We start from the raw sequence: 19,983 nt of genomic DNA on the forward strand, positions 1-19,983 counted from the left end.
GTACGAGCGCACAGGACCTAGTCCTTAGAGGAGGGGAGGGTTCTTAAAATCTTTTCTGTTGCTAGATTTAATATTCGAATCTGTGGCTGATAGTTTGGAGATGGAGAAGGATAAACGGTTAAGAAAAATAAACTCTAAACAAAAATTACCGTGATATAATTAAGATTTTAAGAAATGTCAACTCGGAGCTTAGCTTCATGGTGTGCATTAACAATTTGTACTAAATTGCAGCTTACGTGACATGTGAATTTATAACTGGATGTAGACATGTTTGTTAGGCGTTGCAGTCCCACCTTCAATGTGCTACGAATATGTTTATTTACTAGGTAAACCATATAAATTTGGTGCAAAACACTAAAACTAGAAAAAAAAATTTATCTCATTCGGATTATTTCTAATTGGTATGCTAAAAGACACGATAAGCACATTAAAAAAAGGGGATAGGAACACCACTAAAAATTCTAAAGTTACTACTTGTAGATTTACTTATTATCATGTACTATTGAGGTACCAAACAGAAGAGCTCATCTTGGATTTACTTGCTACTGTTACGTCCTTTTTATGTCAATCATATTTGAGAACTTGTGAGTTCTAGTTGAGCAAATCACATTTATAATTGTTTTTATTTTTGATAATACATTTATAATTGTTTGTGTAAAAAACTTGAGTACAGTTCTGCTACAATGAATGCAAATTGATGCATTGAACTACTTTTGGTTGCATTGTGGTTGACAAATTAGGAAAAGTTGAACGCGAATATTTCATTTTCCATTTTGGAATAGTTCAAAACAATTGACTGTTTACCAAGAGTCCAACCGGGGAGAGGGGCGGTTGAGCCTGTCACTTCCCTCTGCTAGTTGTAAAGAAGCAAACATGCATAAATCAAATTGGAGAATATAACCAGTTCAGAGTTTGGCTGAACTCCAATGAAATTGAGACGAAGTTGTAAAACTATGGACTTAGGAGATTCCTCTAAGGGTGCCTTTGGGAGTTGAGGATTCGAACAGAAAAGAAAGAGAATGCCTGATTTTCCTTTGCTTGTGAGTTTTAAGTAAAAAAGAAAAGAAAAGAAATGGAAGGATGAATAGTGGACAAAATTTTTCCTCCTAAATTGGAGAGAAATGGAGAGAAAGTTGGAGGAATCTTCTAAAATTTTTTTATAATACCTCTTTTATCCTTAAAAATGCCTTGAACAAATATTTAATGACTTTCATATTCAAAATCATTCCACTAATTCTCAAAACTCCCAAACAACATAACAATCATTTCTCTTCTCTTCTCTTCTCTCGTAACTTAAGTTTTCCCTTCTTCTCTTTTCTATCTTAAACTCCCAAACTTAGCCTAAATGTCCGCACAAGGAGTCCATCTTTGACCAAAAATTTTAAAATTCCAAAAGCATCATATTTGAACAATCTATTCCGCAGAATACTTTTTTTTTAGTCAGAAAACTTTACTCTTATGATGTATTCAAAGTCGAATTTCAGATGGATCCATAATCATATAAAGTAAATTAGCTTATTCTACTGTGATTATACCCTATCTTGAACATGATTTCTAGCGCTTTCATTCAACGGTTTAACCCTTTTCAGGTTACAAAATTATAAATGCAAAAGAAATGTCCCTTTTCTAATTGATAAAGTTAAATATTGACCACATATGATTTGATAATAAAATTTCCACAGACTTCATTTTCTCGTGTTTTTTTTCCCAATTCCTCTGACAAAATTTCTTCAATGTTAAATTAACCACATAATTGTAGCTTTTGTGACTATTCTTGTCTTCTTCTCTTCTTTTGTCTCCTGATGAAATATTCAACATTGGGCATCTGACAATACTCTTCATAGTAGAACTCCAACTAATAACGAAATATTTTAGCATTTGGACAAATTGTCAGTCAACAAAGTCGGTCTTTAATGCTTCTGGCGAAAAGATCACTTCCAGGCTTACGTGTACTTCGTCCTCTCCCTTCAGTTCTCCAGCCTAGAGCGTAAATGATCATTGGTGACATTTGCTATTTGGAACATTGTGAAATATGAACTTAAAGAGTTGACAGTCCGGAAAGGTCTAGAACATGTCGCGTTTACATTGCAAAACTAGGATGTATATCTTGTCTTTTAGTCCTTTTTTTTCCCCGGACACCATAAATTTTAAGAATTGCCACCGGTTTAAACATGTACCTACTCACATACTGACAAAACTTTTCAAAATATCCTAAATTTTTAGATCAGGTCTTTTAGTCGCGTACTCATTTTTGAGGCCTCGTGACCTTGAATTTTTGGGATAAAATTCTCTTCAGTGTTCCTCCTTTTTTAAATCTCACTCATCTCCTGATGGAAAAAATCACATACACATTTGAATAAATGATTATTTAATGGATTAATTCTATCTTCCGTCCAATTGTACCTCAATTCTCATGTTGATCATTAGACTATTAATCAGGACACTTTAATTTTCAAACTATAAAAACCGTCCCAATTAAGGACAATTGTTAATAGAATACCCAAATTTAGTAGAATACTAGTCAAGTGAGTAGCAAAAACGATTAAACAATAACTCAACAAATGTTTCAAAATTGGAGGACCAGAATTAGAGTTTAAGACTCAAGTATCCCAAATTAGGTTTATGAATTAAAGTATTCATCTCAATTTGGTGCTTTTTCTTTGGACTGTTTGCGAAAAAGCGACATTTTACTGACTGCGATTGCATCAAGAGGTTTGAACTTAGGAAAACTGGTGTGAACGTCAAACGTAATAACCACAACACTTTTTTTTTTTTTTTTTATGTACAATAACTATAATAACCAGAACACTTGAACACCTCATTTTATGTTAATTTGGACAAAATTTTTTGTTCATACCGTACAATAACTATAAAGCCTTAAAAAAAAAAAACTCTATACCGTACTCCCTGAGTACTTAGCTCCACTTCATGACCTTGATCTTTCACCTCATATGGAGTGTTCATAGCTAATTTTAAGGCGTTTAGATGGCTATGTTTTGGAGTTATTATAAAAAAATGTACTGTAGTAACTTGATATGTATGAGATAAAAATATGATTAGAAAATATGTTTGCAAAAAGTGTAAAAATTATTTATTTTGTTTTGATCATAGTAATTATGTAGACTCCATTTGTTTTGCTTTTCCCACTTTCTCTTCTATATAACTAGAATTTTGTCCGTGCCTTAGCATGGTTTTTTTTATTTATTATAAATTTATACAAATATGAATAATTTAAATACGAAAATTAGCAACAATCCTACATGTTGATTCATATTAACTTTAAAAAATTAATGTATTCTAAATGTTCAATTATTTACTAATTTTTAAAAATTTCTTTACATTTTTACTATAATATGATAGTATACATCAAATAATGTATCCCATATCAAAAACTTGGTTGATATTCTTTTTTTTTTTTTATAAATATTATTTTAGATAATTTAAATTTTTATAATGACCATAAACCTAGAACTAAATATTCACATTTAACGAAGTAGAAAAGATCCACCAATCCGCATTTTTTCATCAATAAATATTTAGTTTTCAATAATATTAGTAATTCTGTCGGTGTAAAAATTAATTCTCTTTTTTACACTAATTAATTCAAAATTAAGGGAAGAGATGATAAATAATTTGACTACTAATCAACAATATGGGGATGAGAGGAAGTAATTTATAAAATATGTAAGATTTTAATAATTGTAATTTGAAAAATGCTTGACTATAGTTCTATGTAATAATTTGATAGAAAGCAGATATCATTAGTTATTTGTTAAAAGTTATTTTAGACATCATTAAGATAAGATTAGTTATTTTTTAAATTTATTTTAAAATTAGGGATAATTTTTTAATATATAATATTATATTCAATATGGGTAAAATCCAAATGACCCACAACCCATTAATTCTTTTCAATTAAGCATGCTACATTGGAGTGAGAAACACTCTAATTAAAATAACTACTTTCATATATATATATATATATATAGATCCCGGATATCCACTTTCTCTTCTTTTCTACCACCACCCCTTTTTTGATCCTTTAATTTAATTTCTTGAAGTTTTCTTACACCTATTCACTTCAACCTTTCGAAGTACTTTTTTTTTTTTTTGGGTTTGGAGTCTTCTTTCCTTTGATTTTTGTATGCTGCTTTTTTTCCCTTTTCGTTTAAAGTACACTTTCTACTTTTTTTTTGGTATTTTTTTGGGATGGTTTGATTTTCTTTTATTGGATTGCAAAACTTTTTGTTTTCTTTTATTGTGTGTTTGGAAGAAATTATAGCATATTAATTTTTACAAAATTACTATTTTAATTTTCTGTCTTTTCAAGAAAAATTTTACAGGGTGCTTAAATATATAGGAGTATACATATTTTTTGATTTCTTAGAAGAGAATACTTAAGATTAATGTGTCCAATATTGTTAGATTTAAGACTTATTCTTAAAGCAATTTGGGATTTGTAACAATTTATGCGCAGGAGTGGTCACTGGCTATGGAGACATGGTTTTCAGATTTTCTTTTTTAATTTTAAAATAAATGAAAGACATTGAACCGGTAAAAACCTGAACTATTGACTTATCCGTATCAGTCACCCATTCCAGTTTCAAAACATTTAGATACCCCATTATTTGAAATAATTATTTGATTTATATCATAAATATATTTTCCATTCACCTGTGTGTCTTTTCAATTATCTTTTATCTTATGTACATCATCCCACAAAAGTGTTATAGTATCAAAATAAATAATTTTTTCTAAATAATGAGGATCCAAATACTCCTTACGCTACTTGGATTGACATTTACAATACGGACTTGAGGCAGGAACGATTGTTAGGTCAATCATTCCTCTGTTTGGATAGAGTGCTATTTGAAATATTATTTAGAATAATTACTGTAATACTTTTTGTGATGTGATGTATATGAGATTAAAAAAGTGATTGAAAATATAAAAATGTGAATTAGGAAATGTGTTTATGATGCAAGTGAAATATTATTTGAAAAAATAGGATACCCAAATAATTTTCTAATAATTGCATGTCTGTTATGAAATTTTATAAGTAGCTCGCGTAGAATTACAAAGTGTTCAAAGAAAGTTACACTGTTTAGGAATGATTGACGTGACAACAGTTCTTGTTCCAAGTTCTTACAATTCTCACGTGATTTATGTCATAAATATATTTTTTAATTATTTTTTTATATTTTTAATTATCTTTTTACGTTGTCTACATCACCTCACCAAATACTACAATGTCAAAATAAGTAATTTTTGCTAACCATTGAGGGACCGAGTAGGCAGACACTCCTTTTTTTTTTGGGTCAATTAACACTTGTCTATTCCACACCTAATCCTATTCTACAAGGAAAGGCTCAACTGGACCTACTGAAAAATCAACCGATACTGAACCAGAGTTACCAGACACTCCCGTTGCTACTTGGGTTGACATTTGCAATTCTTGTGTGAACTCGTACGTTATACCAAACATTTCAGACTCACTATTTTACTTACCTGAGCCACTCTTCCCCTGCTCCACAATCTACACCCACGCGCCCCCCACCCACACCGGTCTCTCTCCTCTCCATTGATCTATAAATAGTTCAAAAGCTCAACTACCACACTTCAACCTCCATACACTGCTTCCTCTTCCAACATTTTCTCTTTTACTCCGCCCAAATTCACAGGTACCATTTCTCTGCACCATACTGCTTCTTCATTTTGATTTCTTTGTTTCTCTGTCTGCAGATCAGTTTTCGTTTCTTTGTCTGCTAATGGGGTTTGAATTCTTGAAATTTAGTAATAAAGAGTTGATTAGATCCAATTGTCGTCCAATATCACTTCCTTTTGTTTTATGTTTTTATACATGTTTGTTGTTTAGCAAATTTGCGGAATCAATTTCTCACGTTGGATCAGAGGTCCAAAGATGGTTTGATTAGATTCTGTATGACGTGGTTTTTTCTTTCCTTTCGCTGCGAAAGACTGCGAACTAATGAGTAATGTTTTTTTTTGAATTTAAATTGATCAGGTTGTATTTGGTTGCAATATAAGCTTGTAGCATGGCCCCGGCAGCATCAGAGAACTCAATAAAGCCTACTGGTATACTTATTTCTTTAGTGAATATATCTTGAGACTATAATTTCCTGTTGCAATCTTTCATCTTGACTGGAGGGTTTGTAGGAATTCTTGTTTATATAACTGTAAAAAAGGTTTATTTGTTTTAAGCCTGGGTGGAAAGGAGGAAAATTATTTTTCCGAGTGTTCTAAATTTTGTATTTGACATTGGAAATGGGAATTTTCTGAATTCTATGTATATTTCGATATAGTAGTCATTTTATAGGAAAAAACCAGCTGTATTGAGTTCCTTTGGATTTCATTAGTTCTACTTAATCTGGGGAGTGGGGTAAATCCTTTGCTCCATGGCTCCCCGGGTCATAGGAGTTAATCTTTTTGTTACTAAATATTGGGATATCAAGTGTGAATCAATATCCCATATCGGAAAGAGATGAGTAGAATGAGGAACATATAAGTGGGAATGATCCATAGACCCAATGCCTTAAGGTTTTGGGTTGGATGTGGTGTCAAGCCCATGGTTGTGGTTCCCATTCTAACTCATGGTTAAATTCTCCCCGAGTTTGCCTCTCTCAGAGCCCAACACTAAAGTCATTTCGTAAGTTCCAATATTTGCTTTTGCGCTAAACCTTGGCATTTTAAAATTTTGATAGATGTATGCATCGTTGGCGTAGCCCGTACCCCAATGGGTGGTTTTCTTGGCTCACTTTCATCAATACCAGCAACAAAGCTTGGATCTATAGCTATTGAGCGTAAGATTTTAGTTATTTCGTTTTTTACGGTGCAGTTATATATTTTTTGGCTTCAAAGTTGTGCTTGTAATCATAATAATTCTCTTTATTTGGGTCCAAACTTTAGGTGCTCTTAAAGGAGCTAATGTTGATCCTTCACTTGTACAAGAAGTTTACTTCGGTAATGTGCTCAGTGCAAATTTGGGTCAGGCTCCTGCCAGGCAAGCAGCATTGGGTGCAGGAATACCCAATACAGTGATTTGTACGACAATTAACAAAGTTTGTGCCTCTGGAATGAAAGGTGTGCAATCCACATAGTCAACCATGGTTAATTTCCCTTATAAAGCCCTCTTTCTTGACCATTAAAAGTCACAGTTGGCATGTATATGATTTTAACCTTTTTTCCTCATTGCAGCAACTATGCTTGCTGCACAGAGTATTCAGTTGGGTATTAATGATGTTGTCGTAGCTGGTGGCATGGAAAGCATGTCCAATGTCCCCAAGTACCTGGGAGAAGCAAGGTGAGCATTCATCACTACAGCAATACTCACCATTTTATCCTGTTTTGAGTGGAGCTTGGCTACCTATTTTTTTTTTTTTTTAATTATGATTAGTGACTAATGGTCTGGCTACCATTCTGAAAATCCATGACATGGTGGTGATCAAATTCCTTTGACTCATAATTAAGACCTTTCTTTTATGAAGAAATAATATTGTAATTATCCTGTGAAAAACAAAATTGATATCCTTTGGTATAATTCTGCCCCTACGATATTGCTGCCTTAAGGAAGGAACTATCAACCTCATATGCTGCTGTAGCTATTAGTGTTCCTCTTGCTGTATTTTTTTTTCTTTTCCTTTTTTTTTTAATTAAAATTGGGTAATTGGGTTTGAGTATGAGGGCAAAACATGGAGGTTGATAAATTTTGACCATCTTACATTTGCTTTTATCTGATAACAGGGATTTTTATGAGTATTTTATCATGCATTTGACATATAAGGAAACTTCGGGAGTATTGAAAATCATGTGTTTCTGTCAACTTTGATCTGTTAATATTAATGCTAACAAAGATGCTAAAGACATTAACCTTACACATAAATTTCTTCCCTGTTTTTCTTAGCCTCTTAGAAAGATAACTTAAGTTTGCGACCCTAAACTTCTTAAGCAGCATTTGTAATACCATACTACTTAGATTAGCCGTTAATAGTTTTCTGTGGGTTGGCATTTGAACTTCTTATCCTCTTCTATTTATATCATGCTAAAATGACCCATTATCTTGATAATTTTGCTGGACACTTTAGATCTGTTCCAGGAGTGATAGTAGTAGTTTTAATCTTGGCAGATGATAAGCCCACAAGCTGTTTCTACAAATTGATGATATCAGAACATGTATTGATTGTTGACCTATTTGCAGGAAGGGGTCTCGACTTGGACATGACACGCTTGTTGATGGAATGATGAAAGATGGACTGTGGGATGTATACAATGATTATGGCATGGGAGTTTGTGCTGAATTATGTGCTGAAAATCATAGCATAACTAGAGAGGAGCAGGTTTATTTCTATTGATGATATGGATACACAATGGTGTACATGTTCTGTTTACTTTATGAAAAGCATTATAAGCAGTTGATGTACAAAAACATGGATATGTTACCTCTTTCTATCTATCATTTTGTTCCCTTTCAGTATCTTGTCCTTCCCACCCTTTCTAGGTAGTGTTGTATCTTATAATACATTTGTTCAGGATGGTTACGCAGTTCAAAGCTTTGAGCGTGGCATTGCTGCCCAAACTAGTGGTGCCTTCTCATGGGAGATTGCGCCAGTAAGATCTTTGAACTTCTATTACTTGCTTTTTCTTTTTATGGCCCTTCTTGCTGAAGGGAATAAACCTGTAACCCGGTATGGCAGGTCGAAGTGTCTGGTGGAAGAGGAAGGCCTTCAACTGTTGTTGATAAAGATGAAGGTCTAGGAAAGGTGACTATATTGTCTTCCATTTCAAATGCATGCATAGGGTTTACAGATAAAGCTTCCCTGTTCATGCATGTTTCTTTCCTGAAGTTGCTTCTTAGTGACCAATTCATCCATGTGGTCTAAAACAAGAAAACCATGAAAATGACGAAACAGATATAATGAGTATTTAAACTATGGGTGCTGTCAGTTTGCAAAAATGAATGATTTTTTGTTTCATCCATATTAAGTTGCTGTCGGTAGCATAGTCTGGGGACAGAAAAGATAATAGCACATATTACAAGAGGAAGGATAATTATGGGGATCAAGAATGTAAATGATGTAGTCAGTTAACAGAAATTTAACAAATATTGTTTGGTGTATTAATATACATATGGTGATGCATAAAAATACTTCTGACCTACATAATTGCTTTTAGGATACTAATATGTCACCAATTACTCTCTCCTGCCAGTTTGATGCTGCAAAGTTGAGGAAGCTCCGTCCAAGTTTCAAGGAAACTGGTGGTAGCGTTACAGCTGGCAATGCTTCCAGCATAAGGTTTGTTATTGGTTTGCCCCCCTTTTGTCGTACTTCATGTTATTTACAGTAATCATGCTTGGTGCAATCTAAGATTGTCTGGTGATTTAGTATAACTCAATCTGTAGGATCTCACTGATGGTAAAAGTAGTAATCTCCCCTGCTACTGGCTAAAGATATATTGGATTGACTGGTAAATGTATTAGTTTTTACTGAGAGAAGTAGAGAATCAGGTCTCTTGGTTTCACATGTGTTAAGCTAGAAATGCTTGACGTACCAGAATTGTTTATTGGAAATATTGTTCAGGATATTTACGTTTCTTGTTGATGGTATAACAACTTGAAAATCATCTTCCAGTCTTTTAGCAACTTGTACTTTTCTCTTTCAGTGATGGTGCAGCTGCTTTAGTCTTAGTCAGTGGAAAGAAGGCTGTTGAGCTTGGGCTACAAGTGATTGCAAAAATCACAGGATATGCTGATGCAGCTCAGGTACAGCATAAACTTATGTGTTAGAATCTATCCAATTTCAGGAGATAAATGAGCCTTTACTTACAATATGTTTTGCTATTGAAAGTATTAAAATTATCCAGATCACTTTCAGCATGTTTCTCTCACTTTACGTGTCATATTATTTTTGGTATTTGAAGTGCAATAGCAGGTTTTATCATGAATTCCTACCCTCTCTCTCTATCTCTCTCTCTCTCTCAGTTCCGTCTCTGCATAACATCATGTCATTTAAGGTGCTTGAAAAAGTTTTTTTTTTATAATCTAATGGATTGCACTTTTACAGGCACCAGATTTATTTACAACTGCACCTGCACTTGCAATCCCAAAAGCTATTTCAAATGCTGGCTTAGATGCTTCTAAGATTGATTACTATGAGATTAATGAAGCCTTTGCGGTATGCTTGTTACCTTTTTTCAATTTCTAAGCATCTAATTTATCAATAAATGCCAATGATAAGCTTGTTATTTGGCATGCAGGTTGTGGCTCTTGCAAATCAAAAGCTTCTTGGGCTTAATCCTGTAAGTTTTTGGGCTTTCATGCCTGTGGCTTTCATTTTTCTGTTCTGATGTCACTGCAATGATGCTTGCATATTTGTTGGGTGTTTCCATTATGAAGCTTTTTCCTTATGTAATATACTTGTCAAGTGAATGGAATGTGAATTTCAACTGTCAGAACAAGATTGCACATGCTGTTTTCATACATGTGTATGTTTTTGTACTAACATGTTTTACAATTTTTTTTTTTTTTCTGGTTTCTCTTCTGTATACTGCATTTATCATCATAATCTTCAACTTCAAAATGGTCAAATCACTAAAGTACTTAAGAAGACGCTTTTTAAGTCACAAAATCCTAATTTAAGTTTTTTAGAATGTTATCATGAAGTTATAGGATGAGCTTCCTAACTCATTGAGAAAGCACCAAATATGGGAACTGCTATCATTCGTTTTCTTGGTTATGTGTCCCTTCTTTTCCATCTCTGATCTTTAGTTTTCCCTCCTTGGCCTTAGCTTGAGATGGTTAGTGATATTTTCATATTGAAAACATACAAGGATTCTGTTAAACTTAGATAGATCAGCGATATTTTCACAAAATGCTCGAGACATGTGGGATGCGTTGCTTCTGTTTCTGATAACCTTTAGGTGATATGTTGACCATCAAATCCTATTGGCAATAAGATTGTCCATATGTGGTTATTTATATTGCTCTTTTTTTTTTTCTTTTTAAATTGGGCAGGAAAAAGTCAATGTACATGGTGGAGCCGTATCATTGGGGCATCCTCTAGGATGCAGTGGAGCTCGTATCTTGGTCACACTCTTGGGGGTATGTCACCATAAACAGTGGCTTGTTAGTTTCTAATGGAACTTGATTAAATTTCGAAGCATGGGGCTCAAAAAAGTTCGATTCATAAAAGAAATAGTTGAGTTATTCAATCATCCTTGGTCCTTGAACTGGCAGAAAAGTGGTTGGTTTACATGATGTGTCAAGTGGGAGGCAGTTTTTACATTGAAACCTATGTGTTTTAGATTTGATGATACTATGTGACTTTAGCCATCTAACTAAACGAGAATATTTTTCTAGTTTGAGAATCTCATTTGAGTTCTGATGGTTACAGGTTCTGAAGCAGAAAAATGGTAAATATGGAGTTGGAGGTGTTTGCAATGGGGGAGGAGGTGCTTCAGCCCTCGTTTTAGAGCTTGTCTAATCTGCTGCATGATTGCCAAGTCAGGAGAATTGTGATCAGTGAGAATATGTGTAAATCTTTTATTCAAATCTATATCTATCTCTCTCTCTCTCTCTCTCTCTCTGTCTCTCTCTTTTCCCCTTTTGTGTGTGTTTTTGGATTGAGATATGCTATCATACATAGGTCCAAATGTTATGATATCCAAATTCGCAGATAAAATCAATTAACTCAAGGTCTTTTGACATCTTCGAGTAGAAGTTTTTGAAGGGCTAGTAAAGCATGTAACATCAAAATTTTCCCCCCTCTTTGCAGGGTCACTGGTACAAGGAAGGACGTTACTGGCAAGCAGAGTCTCATCACAATCACTTGATTTTCTTCTTGTTACAAATTTTTTATGTTCTCCACAAATAATAGAATTAATATGAATGTAGCGAGGAATGTATCTTGTGTCTTCATTGCCTTCTCCTTGATCGTTAAACCGTTTCCGTAGTGTTAACCGATCTAGATGAGATGTTTTCTTATCTGAGGTGAATTAAAGGCAAGAAGAAATAGCTAATCTTTGGCATGTATTAGATATCAGCCTTATTCACCATTTTCATCCCTGAACTTTTATATTAAAATCAATTTCATCCTTTATGATTTATTTTTTTGACCAATATGGTCGTTCAAGTTTAATTTGTTGTTCAATCAAAACCCTTTTGCAGCGGCACCACCCATTTCAACCTTACCGATTAGGGGTGGACACGAGTTGGGTATCCGCTCCGAATGGCAAATAGCTAATCCGACTCTAATATGTCAGATCACTATTTTTTTGACCCTAATCCGCTCCGCTTGTCATCGGGTACCTGATCCTCGGATACTCGAAAATAGGGGCGAGTACCCTATGACCTGCCCCTATAATTGACAATGTTGTTGGCCTCTAGCTAATTTTGGATTTAATATCTACAGAACACAAACGGATAGCAATAAACTGCACATACAAGTGCAGGTCATTTCATCTTGAACCACTTGAACATCCCAAGGAGAAGGAGAAGGTTAACCACTTGAACATAACATAACATGAGCAATTTGTCCAGCAATGATTATTATTCAGCTTTTTTTACTAAAGAAATGCTAAAGGCTTTTTACTACTCTGGCTGCCATGTGAGCTGTATAAGAGCCATGCCTAATTGCACATTGGAACAAATTCCTCTTTGTAATTTACCTCCCAACCTATCACAGTCAGGACCCACACCAAAGTGCTTCCTGCCTTTGTTTCCAATCAAAGTAGAAGCATTTTAGGTCACTGCAGCTATGCAATGTGAAAATACAGAAATTAAGGATGGACTAAATCCATGAGATGCTCACTCGTTTACCTTTGGCACAGGGATCTCGATGGTTTCAGTTGATCCTGCCTTGACGGTGACATCAGAAACATCATCGTCGATGGAAAAATCAGGATCATTCTCTCTTTTTTGCAGCTTTCTTTGAGTTCAACATAAAACAAAATTGAAGAGAAGGAGAAAGGAGTTGTCGAGCTGGGGTGAAACGACTCTGTGTCGGCTGAAGTAGTGAAGTTCCAATTGAATGATTGATGCCCGATGGATTCATTTAGGTTAGGGTTAATAATTTAAAAATATTATAAAATTGTTCCTATATTTTTAAATATTTATATAATATACCCCTGGGTCGGGTACCCGTGGGTTTTTATTTTTATGCTCCGTATCCGTATCCAAATATTATGGGTACTTGATCCTTATCTGATCCGTTGATAGAAATCGGATCGGATATCCTATTTTTCGGTGTGGGTCGGATCGGGTCTCTCAGATCTTCGGATTTTCGAATTTTTTTGCCCACCCCTATTACCGACACAAAAATCAGGGTAATATAGGAACTACAAGTGAACTCCTATACAAAAATGAAAGAAAATAAAAATATTCAACTAAGATGGGGAGGAAAACCAAAGCTTCATTAAATTGGGGTGAAAAATTGAAATTACGATCTTCTCCAAAATTAGACACCATTGCAACTGTGCCTCCTTTCCCTTCTGATCTCCGATTCCGATTAGTCCACTCTCTCACATCCAAGCACATAAGAACAACATACATGTACAGGTGCCGTTCAAAATCCAAAACAACAAGAAATAAAGGAACATAGATTTTAAAGGAAAATATATTTATTTTTCTTAAAACCCACTCGAATGAGAGTTTCTGTCAGCTGCAAAATTGACAATGGACGACGGTTCCCCTGCTTGTGCAAGCACGTCACTAACAAATAACCTCAGATTCATTTTCGTTATCAATTTTGCATTCTGGCCTTTTCACAAGCAGTTGGCAGACATTAATATACATACTCTTCTTCTGAGGAATTGTGTATAATTCAACCCAGGCAAAATGTTCTAATTCAAACAAAAGTTCGGTATTTCTCACATAATAGAAGTGGTCAATCTGCTCAAGTTAGCGTTGATGTGCCCTGATGCGACTGCTAAAAACAAGATCCGAACTGAGCTAGGACGGCTGAGCGAGCTGAGAGGGAACGAGCTGGCGAGGTGAGTGAACCGACCTGCAAATGGACAAACAGCGGGGCTAGTTCCCCGGAGTAACTCCGACGGTCAAGTCAGTAGAGCTTATGAGTAGGCTAACAGTATAGTGTACTGTAGACGGTGTACCTTGTGTTGTCGCATGGTGCTATATTTATAGGTTTGTGAGTAGTAGTTTCCATATAGGAGTCGGAGTCCCCTTAGGGTTCGAAGTCTTTCTAGGGTTTCGTATGACAATCCCTAAAGGTCCGGAGGCAGCGGCCCACTAGGCCCGCTTCATGGAGAGGCGGCGGCCACGGCCGAGTTGGCCTTCCTTTTTCCCGAGCTGACGTGTCCGAGCTGTTGGATCTCTATTGCTGAGCTCGCGCGTGCCACAGCCGAGCTGACACGTGTCACACGTGGATTGGCCCCACTACACTAGCCCCCATTTGAGTCTAGAGTCACCGAAGGGTCGCGTGAGTCTGGACCAAATTTCGAGGCAACGGGTCAGTTCGACGTGGGGCCCACAATCCCATGGTCGTGGCGCTTGTTCACGTAACCGCCACGTCTGCTGGCGTAACCGGTGCTCCAAGGGTTACGTTCCCTCATAATGGCGGTTGTCAGCTCAACCGTCTTCCGAGGCGACGGTTTTCAAGTAATAAATTTGAAATTTCAATTCGGGACTCTTTGTCTTCCCGTCCGGGTGGCCTATAAATAGGCCCACTCAGACGTCATTTTCAAGCTTCCTTCCTCATTTTCTCCACTTCCAAATCTCCATCAGCTCGCACCGCGCTTAGTGAATTCGTCCGAGAGTAGCGTCCCCTTCTAAGCACCCACCAGCTCTTCTTCCTTATCTGCCAGTAAGTCCTCTTTTTCTTTTATGTCTTCTTCTTCCACACACTCAGACATCATTAGCTCGGCACCTAGGCGTAGAGTAGCTCGACCTGCTCCAATAGAAATAATTTCTTCTTCTTCTAGCTCATCTTCCTCTAGTTCATCCGGGTCGGAGTACCTTCCTTCCCCAGTATACTCCCCAGCCCTAGATATGTACCAGCCCGGCCATCTTGCCTAACCTGACGCTGGAGCTGCTGCCCCAGAAATTCCTCTGGAAGCAGTTCCAGCTCGAGCCAGGGCAGGACCCTCCAGGGGGTCCGATATCGACTTCGGAGAAGTCGAGATCATCCCCCCCTCCTGGACCAAGGGGATGTAGACGAACTGGTGTGGAGGTATGACGTTCCTCCCCAGTTCGAGGCTAGGGCTGCCCGGCCAGGAGAGTATGCGTGCCGACCTCCTCCTGACTTCGTGGCCATCTATAGAGATCAGCTCGTGGCTGGTCTCCGCCTTCCGATTCCTCACTTCTTCTATCAAATTTTGACCTTCTGGGGAATTCGGATAACCCAACTCGTTCCTAACGCCATTCGGTCGATCCTTGACTTTTTTATTTTGTGCCGTATCCTCGAGATCCCCTACTCCTTGGACTTGTTCAGGTCATTTTTTCAAATGAAGGTTAGCGGTCCGGTCCACGGTTGGTTCTACTTCGCTCGCAGGAGCAGGGGGAGCTCTCAACCCATGAGCTGTTCTCGCATGCTTCCTCCTTTATCAAGGGCTGGAAGGCCCAGTTCTTCTATGTGAAGAACACAGGCTTTCCTCCCTTGACCTGAAGGGAGGAGGCCCAGGTGTCTGACCCTATTCCTTTGCCCCTGCCAGCGGCCGAGCTGGACCGCCTGGTTAGTTCAGGAGCTCGGCTGAAGGTGAAGGAATTCAACAATGCCCAACTCTAGTCGGCGGGGCTGATTCGGGCAGAGGTGAACGACCCTGCCCCCGATCTCCGACATTGCACCCCCGAGGAACTGGCAGCTTGTAAATTCTTAATCTCATCCCCCCCTTCTTTTTATGAGTTTCGCTATGTTGTTCGAACTGACCTCTCCTTTTTGTCCTGCAGTGAAGAGATTTTCCCAACTATTGAACATAGGGGGAACTGGCAGCTCGAGCACGCCTGCTCCGGAGCCCTCCATCGTTCCTGGCAGCGCGGCTCCTCTTCCTCCACCAGTGACCATTCCTCAGATTGCAGCTCAGTCATCGCCTGTGGAGTAGCCTAAGAAGGAAAGGAAAAAGATGACGGCCAAGAAGGCCGGACCGAGGTGACTTCCCCTCACACCTAGGAAGGGCCATCAGCTGCTCTCGCCACTCATTACGGGGTGAACACTGCAGAACAGCAGACCTCGTCAGAGTCGCCACCAGCTATGTGGCGTAGGAGGAATGTGATACCCCTGAAGCCTCCTTCCGAGTTGAGCGCACACCCGCACCCCCTGCACTTCTGCCCAAAGTAGGGGTTGTCGGTGAATGACCGAACTCAGTTCCCAGAAGCAGCTTAGGAGCTCCTTAGGGGCACGGTGCTCCCGTGTGACCATCACTTCATTCAGCTTGCGTCTAACTCCGAGCTGCTGGAGCACTACTACCTCAGCGCAGCTTAGGTAACTCCTCAACTAGTTGTGCCTTACTGGAATTTCCTTGACATGTTGGTTCTTACATTGTACTCAATCTGTAGCTTAACGTTGCTGGTGCCGAGCTGTCGCAAAGGTACGAGAACATGGGGGAGAATCTCTCCCAGGCTGATGCGGCCAAGGACAGGCTGTCCAGTCAGCTTGAGGCAATCGAAGCAGAGCTGGAACCCTTGAAGAAGCAGCTTGCCGAGGCCCAGTCTGCCTGCGAGTTGGAGAAGAAAAAGGCAGCTGAGCTGACCTCACAGCTAGAAACTGAGTAGAAGAAATCCGCGGAACTACCTAGTCAGATTGAAGCTGCTCGGGAGGAGGGTCACCAGCTCGGCATCAGGGACTTCAAAAAGTCTGAGTGTTTCCTGAAAGACCTGGCCATCCTCAACGGGCCAGTCCTGCAGGGTGGGATATACTCAGACTATGCACGACGTGTAGTCTCTGAATCTGCCTGGGTTTGACCTGGGTAGATGGCCTGAGTACAACCCACAAGCAGTCCATCAAATTGATAGGTTCGTGGAGGGCTACGTGCATGGGCGCGATCTGGCCGCGTTGGTCGCAGACCCCACCCTGCCTGCGACCTCCCCTGAGCCTGAGCAGGAGCAGCAGAGGGAAAATTAGGTAGCGCTTAGTATATGTATAGATAGGGTGTAGAGTAGGGTAGGATCCGAGCTGGCCAACTCATTTTTGTATGGCCCCCCTTTTGTACATCTTTTTGAATCAAATAGACAATCCTTGTGCTCAACACTTAGTAAAAAATTTGTTTCTTCATAGAAGCTAGGATACATTCTTACGAGCCCAAGTATTGAGCTAACAAATCACCGAACTGACATTTACAGCTGTTGCCTAAATATCGCGTGATGATCTTTCTAGCTTAACTCTTGGTCAGCTCGAGCAGCGTGCGAGCTCTAACGAAAAAGCATCAAATTTGAATTGTGTCAGGTGCGTGGGATTCCATCCCCATTGAGATGGGTTAACTTACAGTACCCCGCGCGATCAGCCTCTCTCACCACGTAGAGACCTTCCCAGTTTGGGTCCAACTTGCCTGTGCCCATAGCTCGGCTTACTGAGTTTCTCCGCAGCACCAGGTCTCCTGGTTTGAAGGCAAGATGCCTTACTTTGGTGTTGTAGTGCCGCGCGACCTGCCCTTTGTAGTTAGCCATCCATATGACCGTTTCTTCTCTCCGCTGTTCGAGTAGGTCTAGATTGAGCCGCATCTTCTCCTCATTATTTTGGGCCACGAAATGTTGCATCCGGCTCGAGGGTACTCCAATTTTTGCTGGAATTACTGTTTCGGCCCCATACGTCAGGACAAACGGAGTTTCCTGAGTGGCAGTCAGGTAGGCCCACAGTATGGTGGGCAGCTCATTCATCTATCCAGTTCGGGCAGACTCTATCCGTGTCTTCAAGCCGTGCAGGATGGTTCTATTGGTATTTTCGACCTGTCCGTTAGCTTGTGGGTGCCCCACGGAAGTGAAGTGCTGCTGAATACCGAGTTCGGAGCACCACTCCTGGAGGGAACTGTCAGCGAACTGTCGGCCATTGTCCGAGACTAGGACCTGTGGTATGCCAAATCGGCAGACTATTTTCTTCCAAAGGAACTTCTGGATCGACCTGCTATTGATCATGCTGAGTGGCTCGGCCTTTACCCATTTAGTAAAGTAGTCAATCGCCACCACCAAATGCTCATAACCTCCTGGAGCTCGGGGGAATGGGCCTAACAGGTCAATTCCCCATTGAAAGAACGGTCACGGGCTATGGAGAGGAATCATCTCCTGAGTTGGGGCGTGGTGAACTGGGGCGTGCAACTGGCATGACTTATACCTTGCCACTAGTTCGGTCGAATCCCGGAAGATGGTAGGCTAATAGTATCCAGACAAAATTTCCTTCTTGGCCAGAACTCTCGGATCAACGTGATTACCACATATGTTCTCATGCAGCTCGTTCAAGACATAGCTCCCTTCCTCTAGTGTTACGCAATTTATCCAAGGCTGCAAGTAGGATTTCCTATATAGTACCCTCTCCGAGAACAAGTACTTTTGTGATTTGAGAAGGACTTTGCGGGCCTCTGTCCTGCTTGTGGGGAGCTCCTCATTGGCTAGGAACTGGACAATGGGGTCCATCCAGGAGCTTACAACCTGAATGACTGATGCGTCTATCTATTCATACGCTCGACTTTTAACGACCTCTACCAGTATCTCTCGGTTTAGAGTGCCAAACGAGATAGAGGCCAGTTTGGACAGAGCATCAGCTCTCTTAATTTGGTTCCGCGGGATCTATTAGAGTGTGAACTGCTTGAACTGGTCCCTCAGCTCATGTGCCTTGGCGACATACTTCCTTAGTGGCTCTTTTTTGACCTCGTAGCTTCCCCACACCTGGTTTACTATTAGCTGCGAATCGCTGTAGACTTTTATTGATTCAACCCTTAATTTCTGAGCCATCTCCATCCCCGCAATCAGGGTCTCATACTCAGATTCATTATTAGAGGCTCTGAAATCGAACCTCAAGGCGTAGGTCAGCTCTTCCCCCGTAGGGCTGATTAGGAGGAGGCCAGCACCACATCCTTCTTTACTTGATGCGCCGTCCACGTACAGCATCCAGACCAGACCAATTCGTCCTGCAGCCTCTATAGTCTTTTTGCCCTGGGCAGCCCCTCTGGCCTGCTCGGCGTTGATTGCTCCTTCAGCCTGAGCGGTCTTGGCAGCCTCAACGGCCTGTTCGACCTCTGCTACTTTATCGGCTTGGGTGACCTCGGCAGTGTTTTCGGCCTGCAAGGCCTCTATTGCTTCTTGGGTCTGCTTGGCCTGGGTAGTTTCTCTGTCTCATCGGGCTTCGGCTGCTCGTCTGGTGCGTGCGACCTCGGCGGCTTCTCTGGCCCTTATGGCTTCAGCTGTTTCTCTGGTCTGGTCGGCTTTTGTCTCGTGTGACCCAAAGGAAACGCCTTCTGCTATGAAGTCTGCCAGTGCTTGTGCCTTGATGGTCGTCCTCGCCTGGTATCCCAGATCGTAATCCGGCAGCTCTACAACCCACTTCACCATCTGTCCTGAGGCATCGGGATTAGAGAGAATCTGCTTCAAGGGCTGGTCCGTCACTACTACAATGGGGTGAGTTTGGAAGTACGACCTGAGCTTTCGAGCTGCATGAACTAGAGTCAGGACATACCGCTCTACTGCAGAATACCTCGCCTCCACTCCTTGCAGGGTGCGACTAACATAGTATACAGGCTTCTGGATCTTGTCTTCCTCCCGCACCAGTACCGTGCTAACGGCCTCCTCTCCTACAGTTAGGTAGATAAACAGGGTTTCACCCTGCTCAGGAGAGGTTAGGGCCAGCAATCGGGCAAGGTGAACTTTCAGCTCATCAAACGCTTTCTGGCACTCCGAATTTCATTTGAATTGCGGACCTCTTTTCAGGGTTTCGAAGAAAGGGGAGCCCTGAACTGTCGATTTGGACAAGAACCTGTTTAAAGCCGCCATCCTCCCAGCCAGACGCTGTACCTCCTTAATATTTCGGGGAGGAA

At 39.8% G+C, this 19,983-nt stretch overlaps 1 protein-coding gene across 5 annotated transcripts; it reads left to right on the top strand.

Moving 5' to 3' along the window:
• Positions 1-5,510: 5,510 nt before the first annotated feature.
• On the top strand, positions 5,511-12,130 carry LOC140006487 (acetyl-CoA acetyltransferase 2-like). Of its 5 annotated transcripts, none has more exons than XR_011814125.1 (16): positions 5,511-5,681; positions 5,876-5,923; positions 6,023-6,093; positions 6,720-6,818; positions 6,925-7,098; positions 7,213-7,318; positions 8,213-8,351; positions 8,545-8,622; positions 8,709-8,774; positions 9,223-9,308; positions 9,676-9,775; positions 10,077-10,187; positions 10,270-10,311; positions 11,027-11,113; positions 11,406-11,545; positions 11,787-12,130. XR_011814125.1 is itself a non-coding variant. In XM_072048444.1 (15 exons), exons 2-14 carry the CDS (start codon positions 6,054-6,056, stop codon positions 11,493-11,495), a joined length of 1,218 nt encoding a protein of 405 aa, XP_071904545.1. In that variant the 5' UTR covers positions 5,543-5,681; positions 6,023-6,053; the 3' UTR covers positions 11,496-11,533; positions 11,787-11,929. The 5 variants fall into 5 exon arrangements, 1 of the variants encoding a protein (XP_071904545.1); XR_011814126.1 differs by having other exon boundaries at positions 5,876-5,912; XR_011814124.1 differs by lacking the exon at positions 5,876-5,923 and having other exon boundaries at positions 5,543-5,681.
• Positions 12,131-19,983: the final 7,853 nt, after the last annotated feature.

The sequence above is a fragment of the Coffea arabica genome, chromosome 5e (genome assembly GCF_036785885.1).
Source record: "Coffea arabica cultivar ET-39 chromosome 5e, Coffea Arabica ET-39 HiFi, whole genome shotgun sequence".
Lineage (NCBI taxonomy): Eukaryota > Viridiplantae > Streptophyta > Magnoliopsida > Gentianales > Rubiaceae > Coffea > Coffea arabica.

Bases quoted from the DNA above. Each gene is read 5' to 3' on its own strand.
- LOC140006487 (XM_072048444.1), top strand. From the start codon at position 6,054: ATGGCCCCGGCAGCATCAGAGAACTCAATAAAGCCTACTG. The intron at 6,094-6,719 runs GTATACTTATTT...AAATTTTGATAG, and splicing joins GAACTCAATAAAGCCTACTG to ATGTATGCATCGTTGGCGTA. The intron at 9,309-9,675 runs GTTTGTTATTGG...TTTCTCTTTCAG, and splicing joins GGCAATGCTTCCAGCATAAG to TGATGGTGCAGCTGCTTTAG.